This window comes from Giraffa tippelskirchi, chromosome 8 (genome assembly GCF_054371585.1).
Source record: "Giraffa tippelskirchi isolate mGirTip1 chromosome 8, T2T-mGirTip1v1.2.pri, whole genome shotgun sequence".
Taxonomy (NCBI): Eukaryota; Metazoa; Chordata; class Mammalia; order Artiodactyla; family Giraffidae; genus Giraffa; species Giraffa tippelskirchi.
The window spans coordinates 77,796,016-77,818,819 of record NC_137282.1 but is presented as its reverse complement, the minus strand read 5'-3'; the positions used below and the strand labels follow the sequence as shown (position 1 = coordinate 77,818,819).

The 22,804-nt window shown below is 53.1% G+C and overlaps 1 protein-coding gene across 1 annotated transcript; it reads left to right on the top strand.

Annotated features, from left to right (window-relative positions):
* Positions 1-2,444: 2,444 nt before the first annotated feature.
* XKR5 (XK related 5) lies at positions 2,445-21,019 on the top strand. The gene is made up of 7 exons (XM_081521383.1): positions 2,445-2,514; positions 4,781-4,964; positions 11,386-11,570; positions 13,167-13,376; positions 14,031-14,200; positions 17,577-17,688; positions 19,508-21,019. The coding sequence occupies exons 1-7, from the start codon at positions 2,457-2,459 to the stop codon at positions 20,590-20,592; spliced, it is 2,004 nt and encodes a 667-aa protein (XP_081377509.1). The 5' UTR covers positions 2,445-2,456; the 3' UTR covers positions 20,593-21,019.
* The last annotated feature ends 1,785 nt before the right edge of the window (positions 21,020-22,804 follow it).

Genomic DNA, 22,804 nt, shown 5'->3' with positions numbered 1-22,804 from the left:
CTTAAACCTGTTCCCTTATATTGATATAGAGGGAAAGTGAAAGTGGAGTTTGCTCAGTCCTGTCCCACTCTTTGTGACACCATGGACCAAACAGTCCATGGAATTCTCCAGACTAGAATACTGGAATGGGTAGCCTTTCCCTTCTCCAGGGGATCTTCCCAACCCTGGGATCGAACCCAGGTCTTTCACATTGCAGGCGGATTCTTTACCAGCTGAGCCACAAAGGAAGCCCTGAGGGAAGAGTCGCCAAAAGTTTACAGGGGGTTTGAACATCTGTATCACAGAACTGAGACTCTGAAATGGGGACAGACCTAGAAGATCAGAATTCAAAATTCTGATGAGAAATCCAGAAATTCGTTGAAAAGTGAGTGGAAAACTAGGAGGGAAGCCTCTTGGGATAAACAAACGTTGCTGTTCAGTTGCTAAGTCATGTCCAACTGTTTGCACCCTCCTGGACTGTAGCCCACCAGGTTCCTCTGTCCTTGGGGATTTTCAGGCAAGCATACTGCAGTGGGTTGCCATTTCCTTCTCCAGGGGAATCTTCCACACCCAGGACTGAATCAGAGTCTCCCGTGTCTCCTGCACTGCAAGCATATTCTTTACCACTGAGCCATCAGGGAAGCCAAATACATTACCTTCAACGAAATAAAGCATTTTTTTTAAGAACTTCATCCAAACCATAGGGAAGAATCAAAGATGTCTGACTCTGCAGTTTTATTTTGGTAAATGAAAAACTAATTACGTTTTGTAGCTTCACTTGATATAGAGGGTCACCTGGGTCACCCCCCTCTATTTTTTCCCTTTAAAATGTAAGTTCTTCAGCTGGGGTATTTTCTACCGCAGGGCTTTTGTAGGGAAGGAGCGGGTACTCTACCTCATTAAACCAGTAGGTCAGCACAGCAAGGTCCTTTGGAAGTGGCAAATCCTTGACTTAAGGATGCACGTGGAAAACTCTCCCAAATAAAAAGGAATGTGTGTGTGTGTGTGCATGTGTGTGTGTGTGTGTTAATCACTCAGTCGTGTCCAACTCTTTGTGACCTCATGGACTGTAGCCTGCAGGTTCCTCTGTCCATGGGATTTCCCAGGCAAGAATACTGGAGTGGGTTGCCATTTCCTTCTCCAGAGGATCTTCCCGACCCAGGGATCAAACCCGGGTCTCCCACACTGCAGGCAGATTCTTTACCATCTGAGCTACTAGGGAAGCCCAAAAAGGAGGAATAGTTTGGCTAACTGCCTACTTTGAAAGTTAAACAGCCCACTTGCATCATCAGCATCACCATGCCTAAATATCACTTCTTCCTTAAACTACACCCTAGTTAGATGGATAGATAGATAAGACAGACAAACAGATAGATAGATGTCTTGGTGAGACAGGCCTGGGACTGGGACACTTTGCTACAGTGCTGGAATGCTTGCACCCTATAAAATACTAAGATACTATATGAGACTAAAAATAACTGTGTGCATGTGCAGTTGGGGCGAATTCTTCACCCCAAAAGACACACAAAGACAAAAACAAATTCAGCTGTCATTTCTGAAGAGCCAGGAGCAAAGACTGAATGTAGGAGCAAAAGCAGGGTACTGAGTGCTCCCTGCACTCAACACCACAAAAAGCTGGGCAAACCACCTAAGCCAGCCTCCAGCCTGACCCCACCCCAACCCTCACCCCAAATAAGGAAGAAGCTCCCCGCTCCAACCCTAACCCTTCTGGGAGCTAGCAAGGGAACTATTGCCACACACACACACACTCGCGGCCAGAGCGGGAGCCCCAATAAAGCCTTGCCTGAATCTCTCCTTTGCCCTCTGCTCAATGTCTGCAGGTTGCGGAAGGCCAAGACTGGTCATACTACGTGGGGGAAGGTGTTTCCAAAGAGCAGTTTTACTTCTTGCACGTGGGAGTCTTGATTAACCGTCAAGTCCATGTGGGGAAAAAAAACTTGTGCGGACAGAGATCGTGATGGATTTAAGAGTGAGAAACGGGGAAGATGCCAGCTTTCCTGCCCTCCACGGTTTCGGATAGACTCCTTAACGGTTCCAAGTCAACTCCTCCCACAGACGCCCGTGCGCTCAGACTAGTGGCTCACCAGACTGCCGCTCAGCGGCTCGAGCGGGGCCGGCCTAACCTCCTGCTGAGCAGCCCGCCCGCGGCCCTAACACTCACCGAGTCCTGTACCAGGGCGGTCACAGGGGGACCGGCGCTGCGCGCATCCAGAGGCCGGGCGTAATCGGTGCTTTACCTGCTTACCAAGCAGACCACTCAAGCTGCCTCTCTTCCCTTCCTCCGCCCCGTCTAGTTACCCGGAAAAAAACAGAGGGAAACCCAGGGAAAAACGTTGCGCCGAAAAGCCCAGCCCAAACGCATCCTGCAGTGGGGTCTCAGGCCGGAAACCTCCCCGTCCCGGGGCGGCCGGAGGGGAAGGGGCGGGGGCGCAGGAGGCGGGCGGGCGGCGCGGAGGATGCACGCGGGGGTCCTGGGCCTGTCCGCCCTGCTGCTGGCGGCCGAGCAGAGCGCGCGTGAGTGCCGGGCAGGCCATGCTCGCCCCTCCGACCCACCCCGACGCCCGGGGACCCTCACCGCAGCCCAGCCCCTCGGGGATCCCCGCGAACGCGTGGCCCTTCCGGGGAGGCGTAAATCCCCCAGAGGATGCATGGACCCCCGCCCCGCTGCATACATGGTCCTCCCGGTGCTTGAGACCCCTCCCCTGCGGACGCACAATCCTCCCTCCTACCCCCAGCCCCACGCCTCGAACGGGCGATCCTCGCCGGGAGTCTGGGAATGTCTGACCCCCCCTTCCCTCCAGAAGGCCTCTCGGACTCGTCCAAGTGCTGCGGGGCTGGGGCGCTGCACGAGGGCCTGGCGCGCCCTGCTCGCCCCTCCCGGCTCCCTCGCCCGCCTGGGGTCCGGGCGGCGCGGGGAGCCGTTTGGGGCCGGGTTGGGGTGGGACCGAGCTCGACGTCCGCGGAGCTCTGGAGGACAGTTCACCTTCTGGCCGGAGGAGGCCGGCTGGGGATCCCCAGGCCGAGTGCTGAGTGCGGTCCCCCAGCCGCGGCGGAGCGGGCGCGCGGAGCGGTTTCGCGCCTTTCCAGTTTGAACGCGTAACTCCTTCGGTGCCGCCGCCGAGGCCTCCGCCCCTCCCTGCCCCGCACCCAGCAGCCGCTTCTTCCTTCGCGGGGTCCCCCCGGATGGCGGGTGGGAGTGGACTTGATGGCGCTCCAGCCTCGAGACCCCCAGGGTTCCTCGCCCCTCCCCAGCTCGCTCTAGTTTGAGTGCCGGGCTCTGAACTTGACCCCTGGGAGCGAGCTGCCCCCACCTTGAGTTAGCGGGGCCCTTATGAGCTGGGGTCCGTGCAGTTCCCCTGAGGTCTCCAAGGTGTACAGAGGAGGAGCCAGGCTGAGCTCGGTCCCTAAACTCCCGCCCGGGTCCAGCGCCCCCGCTGATGAGACAGGACCGCAGTTCCAGCATCCACTCTAGAGGGTCCCGCGGACGTAGGCCCCTCCTTCCCTCCCAGCCAGAGCCTGGGCGTTCCTCGGATAGGGGAGGGTGTGACTCCACCTGAGGCTTTTTCCCTGGGGGACCCTGGTTTGCTGAGTGTGCCGGGTGATTAGAGCAGGGGACAGAACCAAGGAGATCAAACCCGTCCTTCCTAAAGGAAATCAGCCCTGAATATTCATTGGAAGGACTGATGCTGAAGCTGAAGCTCCAATACTTCAGCCATGTAATGTGAAGAGCTGACTCATTGGAAAAAGACCCTGATGCTGGGAAAGATTGAAGGCAGAAGGAGAAGTGAGCTACAGAGGATGAGATGGTTGGATGGCATCACTGACTCAATGGACTTGAGTTTGAACAAACTCCTGGGAGATAGTGAAGGACAGAAAAGCCTAGTGTGCTGCAGTCCATGGGGTCGCAAAGAGTCAGACAGGACTTAGCGACTCCACATGAGCATAGAGCCTGTGGACCAAGGAGGCGCTGCCCAACCCCGGGCTTCCCAGTCCAGACCTGCAGGGCTCCGGTCTGTGCCCAGGGCTGGTACTCTCTTGCTCTGCAATTCAAGCTTTTTGCGCCCATAAATCCGTGTTAAACTCTAACATCAGGAAACCCAAGCAACAGTTGTATCAAACAATTCCTGTGAGTCCTGAGCACCTGCTAGTCCTGGGCACCCACCTCTATGTCACTCATCAGGGAGGGCAGATCCGAATTAGATCAGTCAAGCTCCTTCCACTACCTGACCCTGTCTTCTTCTTGTTGCTGTTTAGTCGCTAAGTCATGTCCAACCCTTCTTCCACCCGAGGGACTGTAGCCCGCCAGGTCCCTCTGTCCATGGGATTTCCCAGGCGAGAATACTGGAGCGGGCTGCCATGTCCTCCTCCTGGGGATCTTCCCAACTCAGGGATCAAACCCATGTTTGCTGCATTGTAGGCAGATTCTTTACCACTGAGCCACCTGGGAAACCCTACCCTGTCTTAGGATCTTCTGTCCCCAGAGGGAAGGTTTTACATTTTTGAGCACGTGCTAAGTACCCAGTGCTTTGTGCACGCTGCCCTACGCGATCCAGCAGTCTTTTTCTCGGACCATGGCGTCTGATCCTTTGGGTAGCTCTGGCCTTTCCATTCAACCTCATTCCCATCTAGGCTGCTTCTGGGCTCTGCCAGCTCCCCAGCTGGGTCTAGCAGGCAGCCCTGCCAACTCTGGGGATGTAGCGTTGCCCAGGCGCCCAGGCTCCCCCCCGCCCCCCGCCCCCAGCCTCCCACTAACCCTCTGGTCCTTCCTCTTCATCCCCAGGCCTCTGCGCTGTGGTTTACTACTTCACCACAGGCCGGCTCCTCTGGGCCTGGCTGGTCCTCTCGGTGCTACTGCCCGGCTTCTTAGTCCAGGGCCTGAGCTACCTCTGGTTCCGAGAAGATGGACGTCAAGGTGGCTGCTTGCTGGTGGTCCTGCACCTCCTCCAGCTCGGCGTGTGGAAGCGGTAAGAACAGACAGCCCCTTTCACCCTGATGGTGACTTCACACCTGAAATAGGAGAGTCCTTCTGCACATAGCTGTTCCATCCTTCGGGTCACAAACGTGCCGGCTTGGGAGAGGCTCTGCAGCCATCTCTTTGAACATTTGCTCTGATGCCACTCCCCTCACCCAGCCTAAACTGCCTTGCACATCCTCAGGGGGCTCCTTCCAGAAGGATCTCTGACCCTTCAAAAGCTTTTTCATGACTTGGGCCAAATCCTGTTTGCTGTTGTTTCAATTCAGTCGGTCTCACCTGGACAGGCCGAGTGCTCAGCGGGCTGGCCTGTGGGAGATCAGACCAGTGCAGCCCCTCAGCTCAGGGTACAGGAAGATGCCGAGGGTGGGAAGGCTGTCCAAGGAGTGGTTGTCTAGTCTCAGATCTCAGGCAGCGCTGCTGGGTGTTTTATGCCCTCAAGCTGTAGCCCAAGGCTTTCTTTAGAGGAACTAAAGTGAGTTTTATGGTATCTCAGCAGACTCTGAGGAGGGAGTGGATCTCAATTTGGGTGCTTCTTTTTTTTTTTTTTTTTGGCCTTGCCACCAGGCATGTGGGATCTTAGTTCCCTGACCAAGGATCGAACCCTGGGCCCTCTGCATTGAAAGCCCAGAGGCCTAACCGTTGGACTGCCAGGGAATACCCCAGAGGGTGCTTCTCATAAAGGTATCATGCAGCTAGCCAAATTTCACTGGGGTTCTCTGAGCTGGAACCCTCCATCTCTAAAGGCACCAGAAGCATTTTCAGCCACACCAATTTAGCCTAATGGTGGGCCATTGTGTTCAAGCTGTGTGGTGTCTCTGAAAAGATGTGATTCTGACCAGTAGGGAGAGAGCAGACGTGGCTTTTCCTTCTGGCTCAGGGGGGGATTGGAACCTGTCGTGGGCACTGCTCACGTGTACTGACGCTTCTCTCAGCCCAGCTTGGTCTGAAAACCACTAAGGGCTCAAGTCCTTCCGGGGACCACCTGGTACATTATAGCTAACAAGTATGTGACCTCAAAGACAGACCACCTCTTGAAAAAATGAATCAGCTTTCCCCTAAGCAAACGTGTCATAGCTCTCAGAAGAGTGAAGTCAGTGCCAGTCACTTGAGAGAAACTTCCTGAATAATTGTCAGATAAGTCTGCCTTCTGGGGTCCTGTGGGGACCCTCTGGCCCATCTGATCCAGTACCTTTTTCAGAAGTGGGACAGGGTCAGGCTCACATGTCCACTTCCATGCTGGTGTCCAACGCTGACCCCCTACTCATCTTCCCCAAGCCTCTCCAATGATGTCATGAATACTAAATACATTTTTAAAAATGGAAATAAGTGAAGAGAGACATGAAGATTAGAAATTAGGAAAAACAACTGGTCGTCAATATCTCTTCTTATTTTAAAAAATCAGTTAAGGTGACTAAAAAAAAGAAAAAAATATATATATATATAATTTAAAAGGACAAAAAAAGGCAAGAAAAAAGAAAAGAAGTGAGAGCATGCAGGAAGCTTAAGGGAGTGTTGGAAAACAAGGTAATGGCAAATGCAGTTACTCGGGGTGAACCACAAATTTGGGTCTAAGTTTTGTACTTCCAGATGTTCAAGCTGGTTTTAGAAAAGGCAGAGGAACCAGAGATCAAATTGCCAACATCCGCTGGATCATCAAAAAAGCAAGAGAGTTCCAGAAAAACATCTATTTCTGCTTTATTGACTATGCCAAAGCCTTTGACTGTGTGGATCACAATAAACTGTGGAAAATTCTGAAAGAGATGGGAATACCAGACCATCTGATCTGTCTCTTGAGAAACCTGTATGCAGGTCAGGAAGCAACAGTTAGAACTGGACATGGAACAACAGGCTGGTTCCAAATAGGAAAAGGAGTACATCAAGGCTGTATATTGTCACCCTGCTTATTTAACTTATATGCAGAGAACATCATGAGAAACGCTGGGCTGGAAGAAGCACAAGCTGGAATCAAGATTGTCGGGAGAAATACCAATAACCTCAGATATGCAAATGACACCATCCTTATGGCAGAAAGTGAAGAAGAACTAAAGAGTCTCTTGATGAACGTGAAAGAGGAGAGTGAAAAAGTTGGCTTAAAGCTCAACGTTCAGAAAACTAAGATCATGGCATCTGGTCCTATCACTTCATGGGAAATAGATGGGGAAACAGTGGAAACAGTGTCAGACTTTATTTTTTGGGGCTCCAAAATCACTGCTGATGGTGATTGCAGCCATGAAATTAAAAGACGCTTACTCCTTGGAAGGAAGGTTATGGCCAACCTAGATAGCATATTTAAAAGCAGAGACATTACTTTGCCAACAAAGGTCCATCTAGTCAAGGCTATGGTTTTTCCAGTGGTCATGTATGGATTTGAGAGTTGGACGATGAAGAAAGCTGAGTGCCGAAGAATTGATGCTTTTGAGCTGTAGTGTTGGAGAAGACTCTTGAGAGTCCCTTGGACTGCAAGGAGATCCAACCAGTCCATCCTAAAGGAGATCCGTCCTGGGTGTTCATTGGAAGGACTGATGCTGAAGCTGAAACTCCAATACTTTGGCCACCTGATGCGAAGAGCTGACTCATTGGAAAAGACCCTCATGCTGGGAAGGATTGGGGGCAGGAGGAGAAGGGGACAACAGAGGATGAGATGGTTTGATGACATCACTAACTTGATGGACATGGGTTTGGGTAAACTCCGAGAATTGGTGATGGACAGGGAGGCCTGGCGTGCTGTGATTCATGGGGTCGCAAAGAGTCGGACACGACTGAGCGACTGAATTGAACTGAACTTTGTTAACATAAAAAGCTCCATGGTTTGCAGTGTTTCTGTGTTTAAAAATAAACCAAACAAATGGAAATCTACTTCCTTAGAAGAAAGCTTTGAAAGTTAAAGTAGAAAATAAATCTCTCATCCTGCAGCCAGCATATCTGGCTTTCACAAAGAATACACTGGATAAGGAATTGTCTTTAAGCAAATCCACACGGAATTTTGTAATGGACTCCCAATCAGGGTCAGTAAAGAAGCCTCTCAGCAAACTGCAGTTCAGTAAAAGCGCCTGTAGGTGGAGCCAAAACAACTCTGTTTGCGCAATCCTTCTCAGTTCAGTTCAGTTCAGTCGCTCAGTCGTCTCCGACTCTGCGACCCCATGAATCAAAGCACGCCAGGCCTCCCTGTCCATCACCAACTCCCGGAGCTTACTCAAACTCATGTCCATTGAGTCGGTGATGCCATCCAACCATCTCATCCTCTGTCGTCCCTTTCTCCTCCTGCCTTCAATCTTTCCCAGCATCAGGGTCTTTTCCAGTGAGTCAGCTCTTCGCATTAGGTGGCCAAAGTATTGGAGTTTCAGCTTCAGCATCAGTCCTTCCAAAGAATATTCAGGACTGATCTCCTTTAGGATGGACTGGTTGGATCTCCTTGCAGTCCAAGGGACTCTCAAGAGTCTTCTCCAACACCACAGTTCAAAAGCATCAGTTCTTCGGCACTCAGCTTTCTTTATAGACCAACTCTCACATCTGTACATGACTACTGGAAAAACCATAGCTTTGACTAGACAGACCTTTTTAAAAAGGGATTCTGGCTTGGATGGTAAAGAATCTGCCTGCAATGCAGGAGAGACCCAGTTCGATCACTGGGTCTGGAAGATCCCCTGGAGGAAATGGCAACCCTCTCCGTTTCATGCCTGGAGAATCCCATGGACAGAGGAGCCTGATGGACTACAGTCCATGGGGTCGCAAAGAGTCAGACATGACTGAATGACCTAGCATGCATGCGGCTCGATATAATGCAGAAGACTGTACTAACTACAGAGAAACCAATTAAACAAGAACCTCCTGACATAAAGTAGCTTATAAAAAGTGCAAGGACTTAAAACATAAATATTTTCCTCTTTTTTCTTTTTTCCAGCCAAACATCGTGGGATCTTAGTTCCCCCACCAGGTACAGGGATTGAATCTGTGTCCCCTGCATTGGAAGTGCAGAGTCTTAACCACTGGACTGCCGGGGAAGTCCCATGTATTTTTTTAAAATTCCAAATAATACAGATAATGTTAAGTCTGACTGTTCAAAAGAACTAGACATTAGTAACTACTTGTTTAAACAAAGTCAGTTACTTTTTTCTATTTTGTTTTTATAATTCTACTTTAATGCTGTATGTTACCAATAAGTAAGAAAAATTTTAAGCCTGTAAGTGCATTTGTAAACTCAGCATGAGATAATAGAAGAATACTTAATCCATCTCATTCTTAGCCTGTGTTTTGGGTTAAAAATGTTTCTTTAGTGGAAGGGAAAAATTATTACAAAAAAGTTGAGATGAGCTTTCAGGATATGGAAGGCAAGCTTAGTATTGATGGGTATAAATTTAACATTTAAAAGTTTGTAATATACATTCCTATCAATAAGCTCATGAAAAGATGCTCAACTTCACTAACAATTAGGGAAATGCAAATCAAAACCACAATGAGATACCACCTCACACCCACTAGGATGGCTACTATCCCCCCCACCACAAAAAAACAAACAGGAAATAACATGTTAGCAAGGATGTGATGAAATTAGAACCCTTGTGTACTGTTGGTGGACTTGTAAAATGGTGTAGGCACTGGAAAACAGTGTAGTAAATTTAAACACAGAATTACCATATAATCCAACAATTCCACTTCTGGGTAAATATCCAAACAAGTTGAAAGCAGTGTCCTGAAGAGATCTTTGTACACCTGTATTCATAGCAGCATTAATTCACAATAGCCAAAACATGAAGCAACCCAAGTGTCTATTAACGGATGAACGGATAAGTACAGTGTGGTCTACACATACAATGGAAAACAGAAGCACATTCTGTAATCCGCTACAATATGGATGAGTCTCTAGGACATGATGCAGTAAGACACACATTGTATAATTCCACTTACGTGAGGTGCCCAGAGTAGCCGAAACCATAGAGAGAGAAATTTAGAGTGGTGGTTGCCAGCGGGAGAAGGGACCAACACTGCCACTGGCCGTTCTATGCCCACGTTGTCCTCTCTCCCCAGGGCCCCTCTCTCCCCTCTCATTTCGGCACGTCTTTCTTCCTGCTTAAAACTTCACGCGCGTGTGTGGTTTTCTTTCCACAACTGAATCTTAGGCTTCTAGAGAAGGTCTCCAGTTTTGTTTGCAGCCTCTGCAGTTTCCAACAGGTGGGAGCAGCCCATAAAGATGCCTGCTGAATGAATGGGGGCAGCTGGGAGGCTAGGAAGGGGGGCTGGGTTGTCCCCAGAACTGAGGATTCAGGACCCGAAGGGGAGCTACAGGTGTGGCTTCATCTGCTTTTTCTTAGCATTCTGTTTGGGTCAGAGATCACAGCTTCAAAGACTCAGTAAGGAATCACTTCACTCCGGGATCCAAGTCATGAAAAAGGCGAAGAAACGTTGGCCGGAGATCAGAGGGAGAGGGCGTTTGGGGTGACTTGAAAGGCACACCCAGCTCTGATTCGGGAATCGGTAAATTTAAATGATTTCCAGTTTTTCTTAACTTGGATAGGACTGAAGTTTGAGATTGCCCATGGACTTGGCAAGCATACGTGCCCCTGCTGCAGGCAGGTGTAGGGGTCACCTTGTTCCTGCTCCTGGGAGGGTGAGGGGGAAATTGCTGTGAAAACCCGAAGTCCTCAGAGCCTGCGGTGACATTTTTATGCATGCACGACCCTCCAGGTAGCCCAGGACGATGGTCCACGGCACCTCCAGTCGGCTTTCATAAGAATGAAGCATCAGGAAAGGTTTTGAGGGTGAGCTTATCGGAAGTAGAATGAAACAAGAACTTTAATTGATTTTTTTTTTTCTCTTGTGTTGACTCCTTTTCCTGGACGTGAGGAAGGTGGCCCCACCCGGAGGAGCCAGTGTGTCCCTGTGCCCGGGGCAGCCTGGTCTTGCGGACCCCACAGTAGCCCCCTGCCCTTCCTGCCATCCAGCGGGACTGAATTAATTCCCATCGTGAGAGGCTCTGGAGAAGGGAATGGCAACCCACTCCCGTATTCTTGCCTGGGAAATCTCATGGACAGAGGAGCCTGGCGGGCTACGGTCTGTGGGGTCACACAGAGTCAGACACGGCTGAACCTGAACGACTGACCTTGGAGGCCCCGGGGTCGGTGGGTGGAGGGTGGAATTCAGGCTTAGCTCGGAATTTTGCAGGGCTCAGAGAGAGCCCCCAGCAAACCTGTCTGCTCCCAGCTCCCAACCCAGCGGCCCTTCCACATGTGGGCAGAGTGAGATCCGCTGGGCAGGATTCCTGCACTGGGACCAGAAGCGCCACCCTCAGCCTAGAGTCAGGGCTCAGGGACCTGGGACGTGGAAAGCTCTCCGCCTCTAGGTGATACGCCAGGAGAGGGGTCCGACTGAGCCCTCGCAGTGCGGTTCTGAGTCCTGGCCCTCCTCTGCATCAGGCATTGGGACGCCATGTCCGCCGGCCTCTGGAAGGAAGGGCAGGCCGCCCACCAGGCCCAGCTGCTGCTGCGGGAGGCGGACCTGGCGGCCCTACGCCTCCTCGAAGCCCTGCTTCAGGTCGGGCCCCACCTGCTGATCCAAACATACGTTTTCCTCGTCTCTGACTTCACTGCTGTCATGCCAGGTGAGTAACTTCCACCCCCGACCGCAGACTGTCTGACTTCTCATGGGGGATAGAAACGAATGCCTTGTTTAGCAAACCCTGGCAGCCTACGATGTGCCCTGTTGGGGAGAATTAGGGTGGCCCAAGCTCCCTACGGCTCACAAAAGTGAAAAAGTGATAGTGTGAGTCGCTCAGTTGTGTCTGACTCTTCGCGACCCCATGGAATGCAGCCCTCAAGGCTCCTCCGTCCATGGGATTCTCCAGGCAAGAACACTGGAGTGGGTTGCCATTTCCTCCTCCAGGGGATCTTCCTAACCCAGGGACTGAATCCAGGTCTCCTGTATTGGTGGATTCTTTTACCATCTGAGCCACCAGGGTTGTTACCTACGATGCCCAAGGTGACCATGAAAACTGGCTTTTGTTTGGGGCGATGAGTTCCCAGGGGGTGGACTTCCTTCGTGGGGGTTGGTCCATGAGAGGGAAGTTGCAGGTGGTGAGAGGACCCTGAAAGCACCTTGGGGACGCCTGTGCAGCGCCTTGTGAGATCACTGTGTCCGTTTCTCCCGGGACTAACTCCATGCAGCCCGCGCCTCACCCCCTAAGAGCAGTGGGATCAACAACTTGGGCGCCAGCAGAGGCGCTGGCACTCAGGCCAGGGCTCGGGGTGCCTCCTCCGGGCCTGGCACCCCCTCGTGTTCTGGTCTTGTTTATCTGGTTGCAACTCCTTTGTATGGACTGAGGGCTTCCCAAGTGGCACTAGTGGTAAAGAATCCACCTGCCAGTGCAGGAGGTAGAAGAGACGTGAGTTTGATCCCTGAGTCGGGAAGGCCCCCTGGAGGAGGGCATGGCCACCCACTCCAGCATTCTTGCCTGGAGAATCCCACGGACAGAGGAGCCTTTCGAGCTATGGCTCACCAGGGGTTGCAGAGTTGGACACAAACTGAATGCATGTTGGATACAACATACATGCACACATATGGATTGAATTGCAAAGTACAGCTGAGATGAAATACCACGTTCAGAGCTGTTAAGAGCTGCATCGTCATAAACCAGAGGAGCTCGAGGGGCAGTGGCTGGGCTGGTTTGTTTGTTTGTTTTTTATAATTTTATTTATTCATTGACTGCCCTGGGTGTTCGTTTTGCTGTGTGGGCTTTTCTCTGGTTGCGTTGAGTGGGGGCCACCCTCTAGTTGAAGTGTGAGGGTTTCTCGTTGCGGACCACAGGCTCCAGGTGAAGGGGCTTCATTAGACGTGGCACGTGGGCTCGGGAGGTACGGCTCCCGGGCTCCAGAGCACAGGCTCAGTAGTCGCGGTGTTCGGGCTGAGTTGCTCCCTAGCACATGGGATCTTCTTCCCAGACCAGGGATCAAACCTGTGTCTCCTGCACTGGCAGATGGCTGCTTTACCGCTGAGCCACCGGGGAAGCCCCTGGGCCTTTTTTCTTAAGCGTGAGCCCACGGAGAGCCCAGCCCGCCTGGGGGGGAGGAGTCCCCAGGTCCTCGTTTCTCCGCATGGGGACAGGCCTGTGTGTTTGCATGGAGGTGGCGGTGCCGCCTGTGAAGGCAGGTCCTGTCGGCTAGGGGTCCTAGGGTCCTGGTGGCGTCCGCTTGCCTTCCAGGGGTGAGTGCCCTGTGCTCCTGGAGCACGCTGTCCTGGGCCCTGGTGTGCTACGCTGGGTCCCTGCGCTCCGTGAAGCCGGACCACCTCTCCACACCCTGGACGGCCCTCGGCTGCCAGCAGCTCTGGAGGATGGGCATGCTCGGGGCTCGTGTCCTCAGCCTGGTTCTCTTCTTCTGGGCTCACCGCGTCTGGGTGCTGGTTGTCGCAGGTAAGCTGAGCTTCTGTCCCGACCGTCTACTGCTGCACGACAAGCAACCCCAGAGCTTAATGCCTGAAAAGAACCACTTGTGAGCAACAACCCGGCTTCTGAGGGCCGACCGGGGTTCGCTGGGGCTTCTTGCCTGCAGGGTCCTCGCCCCATCCCTGTAGGCTCGCAGGTATCTGGACTCACAGCGGGGCCCCCCTGGGCTGGCTTTTCAGACATCCTGCACCCGGGGCCCCTCCACCCTCTCCATGCAGCCGAGGCAGCTGGCTTCAGACATGGCAGCTGGGAATTTCAAGAGAAAGGGAGTCCTCTTAAATCTGGCCCAGAACTCGGTCAGCATGGCTTCTGCTGAATTTTGCCCGGCAAAGCAGTCTCGGCCAGCCTAGGTTCAAGAATGTGGAGGGACACCCTGAGTGTCCCTGAGTGTCCCGGGAGAGAGGAATGCACGAAGGCTCACGTGACATAAAACATGTGAATGTTTTGTGTCCCTTGCCTCTCTCCTGGCTTTTCGTCCGTCTCCTCGGATGCCAAGTCACACACAGTCAGAACAGAGAGGAGGGTTACGGGCCCCAGATTCCGAGTCCCTGCCCCACCCCTCCTGCTTCCCCCAGCCCTGCTTCCTCTCTGGACCCTGACTCCCGGGGCTGCTCTCTCCAGGTGCCCACTGGCTGGTGATGACCTTCTGGCTCGTGGCCCAGCAGAGTGACATTGTGGACAGTACCTGCCGCTGGAGGCTCTTCAACCTGCTCGTGGGTGCGGTGTTCATCCTCTGCTACCTCAACCTCTGGGACAGCCCCTCCAGAACGAGGATGGCCACGTTCTACACGGCAAGTGATCCTAACGTTACTGTATACGTGGAATGTGGCCGTGCATGTGTGTGTGTGCATGTGTGCATTTGTGCACGCATATCTGTTAAGAAGGAATAGCTTGATTTTAGGAAAAACTCCAAAAGGAATTATAGTCTTGAGCAGAGATGATGGTCTCTGAAAGTAGCAATCTGATGTTTGTTTCCACGTAGTTACCATAGCGAGGATTGTGGTGTATTTGGTGATGCTTTTCAGCGACTCTCTACATCAGCCCATCTGATAAGTAAAATCACAGTTCTATTCTTTGTCATATACGTGACATCCTTGTCAATCAACTCAATTGCTGAGTTATAGCTGTGGTCATAGATAGTGTGAAAAACACAAAGGTGACATAATGCTTATGTGTAGGCAGCTTCTAGTCCATTAGAGGAAATAAATTTGTACCCAAATAATAATAAAGAGGCAGAATGTGGACCAATGCCAGCAGAGAAAGCAGTGTCTGAATCTCACAGGATTATCACTTCCTGCTCGGATGACCAGGGACACTTTTGATGAGAGGGAGGAAGTTGAGCTGTATCGCAGAAGGCAAAGGAGAGCGTGCATCAGCCACGTGCTTCAGAGCTGAGGCTTTGGAACCAGACGGCTTCCATGGGACCCTGGCTCTGTCATTAAATGTTACCAACTGTGACTGAGAATTTAGACTCTCTGGACCTACTTTTTATCAGTGCATCAGGCACTCACCTCTTGGTGTCGCTGAGACAATGATGTTAAGACCTACCTAGTTTTCAAGGTCCCAGTGAAGAGTAAATAAAATAATAAACTTGGGCTGCAATAAGCAACCAAGAGTGGCCTTTACCAAAAATAGAAGCTGAGACTTTCAGAGGCGCCGGTGCTGCAGGATGGAGACTGGAGTGAAGGGAAGAGCTGAGGAGGCTGCTCCGGTCCAGGGAAGGCGACGGCGTGGTCGCCTCCGGGTTTTAGGGGAGCCCCATAGAGCTCACTGACCCCTGAGGCCACAGGCCCCACAGAGGACCCATGATAATGAGTGAGTCACACCAAGCCTCAGTCTCCACATCTGGAAATTGGGAGTAACCAGGCCCCTCACACCGTGTGGGCTGAGGGCTGAGTGTGTGGCAGAGCGTAGCCCACACACACTGGGAATAAAAGAGGGTGAATTTCATTGTCCATTTGTGGGAGCATCACGCTCACGTGCTGGTGTCCAGAGGTGCCCTGAGAAGCAGAACTAAAGAAGGAGGTGTTTCACATTTGCTGCTTTTGTTTGTTTTTGTCACGTTCACACCCTCATCAGCAGATCATGTCCCCGGAGTTTTAGGGGCCGTTATGCGAGGAAGGGGGACTTCCTAGGTGTCTTGGTGGGTAAAAAATCCACCTGCCATGCAGGAGAAGCAAGAGACTCAGATTCAACCCCTGAGTCCCAAAGATCCCCTGGAGGGGGGCATGGCAACCCACTCCAGTGTGCTTGTCAGGAGAGAATCCCATGGACAGAGGGCCTGGTGGGCTCCAGTCCATGGGGCCGCCCAGAGCCAGCCATGACTGAAGTGACTGAGCACGCAGGCACACACACAAGGAAAGGTAACAAGCGCTTCCTTCTTTCCAGTCGTCTTAGTCACTGGACCACTGAGCTCAGAGCGACCAAGCAGGAAAGGCAGAAATTAGACACTGCGGAAGTTTCGAGTGGGGAGAAGCCGCAGAAGCACAGTGAAGGCTGTGGAACCCGGGGGCGCCCAAGGGAGAGTGCGTGTGGATGGTGCTGAGACAAACATATCCAGACACCAAGGAAAGGCGAGGGACACAGATCCTGATAAGTCAATTGCAAGAAGGAGAGGGGTCCCGCATGGGCTGACCCCTCACCTCCATTTATGCAGAGGCGACTGCGCATTTTAAAGGGGGAGCGGAGGGCAGGGAACAGTGTGGTCTCCAGCAAGGTCAGGGAGTGACCGCAAACCATCTGGGTCGTTCACACACTTCCCACGTATTCATGATGGGAGGCAGTGTTAACACACTTTCGAGCTGGGTTTCCCTGGTGACTCAGATGGTAAAGAATTTGCCCACAGTGTGGGAGAACCGGGTTCAATCCTTGGGTCGGAAAGCTCCCCTGGAGAAGGAACTGGCAACCCACTCCAGTCTTCTTGCCTGGAAAATCCCATGGACAGAGGAGCCTGGCGGGCTACAGTCCGTGGAGTCGCAAAGACTCGGACACAACTGAGCGACTCACACACACAGAGCTGGGAGAGCTGTCTCCCGAGATGTCTGTGTTTCTGAGGGCTGGTTCTCAGGTCCTGGAGAAGACAGCTCTGGGCGGCAAAAGACTGACATTTCAGAGGAACAGAGAAACTATGTATAACTGCAGGCTTTCTAAAGTAGCTCCCCCTACGTGGAGGGGTCTGGGCCTCTCTGTCTTATGACCAGAGATTTTCTGGAACAAACAGCAAGTTCTCCAGGCAGCACCGAACTTTCTCAGGCAGGAACTTCTCTGGGGCTGGATCACCACACTAGGGATGCAGGCTTGAGCTATTAGAAACTACGTTAGTGTTGGTTTCAAACAGTCATTTCTGCTTCAGGTCTGCAGTTTTTATAGGCCAAGAAGAGTGCTCAGAGGAGCCCATCTGAGTCAAGTTTGGTCAAGAAGAGCCTCTTTGTCAATGGAAAGTGGTTGCGTTCACATCCTGTTGGTTCTCTTTCTCTGGAGGGCTCTGACAAATGCAACCACTAGAAACAGAACCGGGAAGATGTGTCTAGATACATAAGAGACTTGTTACAGGGATTCTCTCATGCGATTACAGCACCACCAAGTCCCACAGTCTGCCCTCCACAAGCTGGAGAACCAGGAAGCTGGTGATCATTCAGTCCAGGCCCGAAAGGCCAGGAACCATGAGCTCCGGTGTCCAGGGACGGGAGGAGATGGGTGTCTTGGGCAAATATTTGGAAAAAAACCAAAATCTAAAATCATTATGAACGTTTGTGACTCTTACTAGAATCCAGTGTCACTGTGAGCTCTGCAGATACTTTTAGTTATCGCATGATAAAACTAACATGTGTATAGAGTTAACATGAGACTATGCAACAGAAAAAGTAGCAAATAGAAGCCCCTGTCAGCCCCACCCGACTCCCCAAAGGGACCCCTGTAGCCTTGTGAGCTGTGCCCTTCCGTTTCCTGTGCGTTTATGCCTCTGCAGTGAGAACAGGAGAGCCCCCTTAGCGAGAGAGGCTTGCTCGGCCCTGCCCTGCTACTAGGGGGGCCTGGTCAGCAGTGGGAGCCCCCCTGACCATGAGGACTGAGCTCCCAGCCCTGAAGGGGGCTGCAGGAGATCGCCAGACGGGAGCGTGCCCAGGCGGCGTGCACTGCCCAGGCGTGCTGACTCTCCTGTTCTCACAGGTGATGCTGCTTGAAAATATCATCCTTGTGCTGCTGGCGACAGACTTTCTCCAGGGGGCCTCGTGGACCAGCCTGGGGGCCGTCGCAGGCGTCTTGTCTGGATTTCTGATCGGTGAGCCCCGAGTTTGCCTTCGCTGCCCTTCCGTCCCCCACCCGCCTCCCACAACGTGCTTCTTTGCAGTCAGCTCACCCCAGGGGTAGGAATCGGGGCTCGGAAGCAGCTGGGTAGAGACCAGGGCCGGGCCCTGCGCTAAGGGTAGCCAGGCTGCCCCCACCCAGGCGTGAGGGCCTGGATCGGCCTTTGTCTTCTTCGCTCGGCCATGCTCAGAACCGCAAGCAGAGCAGGGGCCGCCCCAGGGTTGGCCTGTTCATGAGGCTGGAGGGGCTCAGGCAGAACCAGGCTGGCTGGCCCTTCCCTCCAGCTTCCAGGGGCAGCGGAACCCTCGACCGTCCAGGTGCTCCGGACTGGAGTCTTCAGTGGGGAGGTGGAGCCCAGGCTTTAAAGCAGCAGCTCTGGCTTCCATCTTGAGCTGCCTGGATAAACATTTATTGAGTGCCTACTGCATGCCAGCCTGGGGCTGCAACCAAGAAACCAGTTAAACAGCAGGCTTTCAAGGAAAATCTCTGTCTTCATTGAACACACACAGCCCTGCGACTGGCAGGATGGAGTGCGACGGGGTCAGCTCCCCTTTCTTGGTCTCGGGGGGCTCCTCATAAGAGAAGGGGGACAATACCTCCTGCCCACTGACCGTGAGGACTCAGGACACTGGGTGGAAATGGCCTGAGCCCCCTGCAGAGACAACACTGGGTCACCCTCCATCAGGAGTTCTGACCCCATTTCCCCCAGAGATGCTGAGACGAGGCGAGGGGACGTCTGTGCGGCTCCTTCTAGCTGCATCCTTGCTGCGTTTCCTGGCTCTGCCAAAGCCCACACCCCACCCCCGCCCCCATGTCAGGCTTCATGCTGTTTATTACGAGCTCCATGAAACCCGGCGCTTGGTCCAGTACAACAGGAAACTGGAAATAACGTGGGAGGATTACTGGAATGCTCTGCTAAATAAATTATTACCGCAGTCAACACTTCTGATCAAAATAAATGAAGCTGACAACAATGTGATTCAGATGTTTGTGCACAAAGGAAGTTTTGTTGCTGCTCGTGGAAATTCCTTGATATGGGGTTTTTGATGGGTGTTTTAACCTCTGCTTGGGTCTTGTTTTTGAAATGATTCCTTATCTCTCTCTCCCTTCACTTTGGAATCCATCAATCGGTATGTGGATGGTTGTGTTCTGAGTATTTGACCCGGTTTTCTGAAAGTGAAATTACCTTTTCTACCAAACTGCTCTCTCTGTCTCATATACACGCACACGTATACCTAGAGGACTCAGTTGGAGCCTCCTTCAAGGAAGAAGTCATAAAATCTCTAGCATTTAAACTTTGTTCTTACATTTTTTAAGTGTAGAAACATTTGCAGCTTATTGGAACTGTGTGTGTGTGTGTGTGTGTGTGTGTGTGTGTGTGTGTGCACGCTCAGTCACTCAGTTGTGTCTGACTGTTTTGCAACCCCATGAACTGTAGCCCTCCAGGCTCCTCTGTCCATGGGATACTCCAGACAAGAATACTGGAGTGGGTTGCCATTTCCTTCTCCAGGGGATCTTCCCAACCCAGGGATCAAATCTGCGTCTCTTGCGTCTTCTGCATTGACAGGCGGATCCTTTACCACTAGCACTACCTGGGAAGCCCTATTGGAGCTGGAACATACATAAATTCCCCCAAATATTCACTTCTGATGCTCCAAAAGAGTCCTGTTTTGGATCCCAAATGATATTACTGTACTCAAAATTGGAGAACCTGGAATTCTGCAAACCACAGGGAGGATGCAGGACTTCAAGCAACATAACCTTGTGCTTTTTATTCCCCCCTTGTTTTGCAGGCAGTGTCTCACTGGTCATTTACTACAGCCTGCTGCATCCGAAATCCATAGACATTTGGCGAGGCTTTGTACACATGTCCTGTGGCCCCACAGAGGGTGATAAAGCAGAAGAAGACTCTTCTCCACAAGCCCCGGGCCCAGCCAGAGAGGGACCGGACAGCCTGGGGACCTGCCCAGAGGAAAGTGACGAGCTCCCAAGCCTGGGGAAGCCCCCCAGCCCACCATGGGTGCCCCCAGAGGCTGGGCTGGAAAGCCAGGCGGCGGGGGAGGCCTCTTTCCTCAGCCGCCACCGCTGGCTGCTGGTGAAGCTCGCTCTGAAGACGGGGAACGTGTCAAAGATCAACGCAGTCTTTGGAGAAGACGGCCTGGCCCACTTTTGCTCACCCGAGTGGGGGTTGAGCCAACACCACAGCCGGCAGAGGATGCCCCCACCCCCCCAGCAGAAGCCCCCTTCATCACCCCAGGACCCTCTAACCTCAGAGGAAGGCTCTGAGTTGCCAGCGGTCCCCAAAGCAGAGGCTGACGAGACCTCAAGTTACCTGTCTTTTGCCAGCGAGAGTGCTGACCGAGGTCCAGCCCAGCAGCCGTCAGCTACACGGCGGGAGTGCAGCTCAGAGGAGGGAGCCGGGGTGGCCCCGGGGGCGAGGGGTGCAGGGGGCTGCCCGGGGGGCGGGGGTGGGCAGGCCGGCTCCACGCTGTACTTCAGTGCCACCGGGGCGCTCCTCTCCCCCCGGGAGCCGACGTCCGTCTCCAGGAGGGGGCTGGGGTCAGGCAGCCCCGCTCAGCAGGCCCCCGTCCTGCCAGCCACTGAGCCTTTTCCCCTCAGCGTGGCTGACATCAGTCCCATCTTAGGCCCCGGAGGACGCTTGCAGCCCAGCGGCAGGGCCCGGGGCGGCTCGGGGCTCCGGGGGCAGCAGGAGTCCCCGGGTCGCCCCGTCGCAGCTGGCACCCAGAGGTCATTGCCCGAGGGGCGCCCGAGGCCCGCGGACGCGCCCTGCCTCACGTCCACCCCCAAGTGCACGTCCCCCGCCGGGGCCTGCGGCCGCAGGGGGAGGCTGAGGGCCGAGGCGGGTGTCCTCCTCTGAGCCTGGTCAGCGGCTGACCCACAGGCTGGCCCGTCAGGCTGGTCACTGGGGTGGGAACTTCCAACACCTCCACCCTTGAGTGTGTCATAGCCCCTTGGGACATCTATCCGCACAGGCGGAAAGCGAGGGAACCAGGTTAGATTGTTTCTAAGGTCTCCGCAAGCCCCACACGCCACACGTTCGCATAGGAGTCCTTCTCTAACACCGGGAGGGGGGCGACGGTAAAGCTTCCTCCACGATCGCCCGCTTCTGGGGTGCCGTTCCCTCCTCCAGGGGATCTTCCCTGACCCAGGGATCGAGCCTGACTCTCCTGCGTCGCAGGGAGATTCCTTACCATCTGAGCCACCAGGGAAGTTTCTCCTGACAAACTCTATGATCCTTTATTCCCCCACCTGTGGTTTCCCCAGTAAACTCAAGGGTAAACCCAGAGTCCTATTTCATTCTGTTAAAAACACTAAGTGGTTATTAGTCACTCTTCTTTTAAACGTGTTTTAGCTGCATCATTTTATGAAATCCTTTGTAAGCCTCAGGACACCTCAGACCTCTGTCCTGTAAAAGGAGAGTCAGAGAAAAACCAGACCTGGACAGAGTTAAAATGGTGAAAACAGATTTTATTCAGGAGCTGTTGCAATAGGGGAAGAGACCTCTGTAAAACCAGCTCAACTCTGAACTCAGTGTGGACAAGTGGGGTTTACAGCCGAGGAGCAGGTGGGGCTTACTGGGTGGAAAATTGTAAAGAGGAAACATCGGGGTTAGGGGGCTTCTGGCTAAACCAGGGTAACAGGATGCTTGCTGAAGGCAGGCCAGCGAGGTCAGACGTCCTCCCTGGGTCGGAGGATCAGGTGAACGAGGAACCTGATCGGGTATGGAAGGTGATCGGATACTGAGGGTGGGGGCTTCTGGTTAAGTTGACTTAGCAGGATTCGAGCTAAAATTGGACAATGCAGAGAGGAACACGGAAGAGGACTTGGTTGAAAAGTTTGGGGGAGCCTGAGCAGGGTTTGGTCAAAGAGAATCTTTGTCAGGAGGACGCAGAGAACAGCATCAGTAGCTCCACCAAGGACCTCTGGCCTTTCCCCTCCACATTGAAGGCTCGGCAAGAACTGGATGCTCTGTGTGACCTTGAGAAAGCGGTCACTAGAGGGAGCTTTCCACACGACTCCTCCCGGTCTGGATCTCCGTGGTTGGGACTCGCGGAGCCCGAGGGTGACGTTTGGAGATGGCACGGCAAGTGTCCTCGGGAGGACCACCGGGAGCCACCTGAGCTTGAACCAGCAGGTTCAGGACTCATCACAGTGACGGGAAATGAGCCCAGCGGGGCATCTCAGGACGAGTCCAAGGAGGGACCGAGGCTGGGGCCGTGGTGCATGAATTTGGAAGGACCTCGGGGAGCAGCTGTCCGCTCCGGTTCGGGTGCAGTTCTGTGACCACGCCCCCCGTCACGCTTGCCTGAAGAGGCTAGACCAGGCTGAGAAGGAAGCCGTGTTTGAAAACCAGACCAGCCATTGCCCCTTTGGGTAGAAGGGGTGGATCTTGCGGGCTGCGCAGTGACGTTGCTTTTTCTCTGTCGCCGTCTCCAGGAGGCCTCTTCTGAAGCTGATAACCTGTGAGACCCTGTGAATGACGGAACACTTGGCCTGGCTGGGAGCATCCGATGAGCTCCCAGATTCAGGGGGCTGCTCTCTGCTCCCTTGGAATAGCGGTAGTTGCTGCACCGCTGTTCGTTAGGCTAAGTCTCACGTACTGGATATATTCTGCTGGTGTTCCTGCCTCAGTGAGGAACCGTCACCCAGAACCTTGAGAGTACAGGCTGCCCCCGGATATTTGCTTGAGGACGTTTATCTCGTATCTGCTGTCACACCTGCTTTTCTCATATCTTTTAAGCCTACTTCACTCCCTTCTCCCTTGAAGCTACGTAGGAAGCAACCAAGGACTTGCAGTATCGCCTGCTACCCACTGCCCACACGTCCCTTCAACGGCCGTTGATGCAAAGGAGGGAGACCGGGCTCTCCAGAAGCTGAGGAAATCAGGCTTGGTCTCCACGAATGTTTCTCTGATGGTTGTTCACTCCTTGTGACAGGCTGTTTTCTTCAGCTGTTTGCCTGGTGAGGCCTGGCTGACAGACAGCTTACAGCAAACAGTGACCACTCCTAAGTGGAATTAAGTTCTAGATTGTTCTGAATGACTAGAGATTGCGCCTGTCATAAGCGAA

What these genes read in the sequence shown, in the direction of transcription:
- XKR5 (XM_081521383.1), top strand. Translation starts at nt 2,457, where the DNA reads ATGCACGCGGGGGTCCTGGGCCTGTCCGCCCTGCTGCTGGCGGCCGAG. An exon ending in GGCGGCCGAGCAGAGCGCGC is followed by an intron (nt 2,515 to 4,780) that starts GTGAGTGCCGGG and finishes CTTCATCCCCAG; the next exon opens with GCCTCTGCGCTGTGGTTTAC. An exon ending in CAGCTCGGCGTGTGGAAGCG is followed by an intron (nt 4,965 to 11,385) that starts GTAAGAACAGAC and finishes CCTCTGCATCAG; the next exon opens with GCATTGGGACGCCATGTCCG.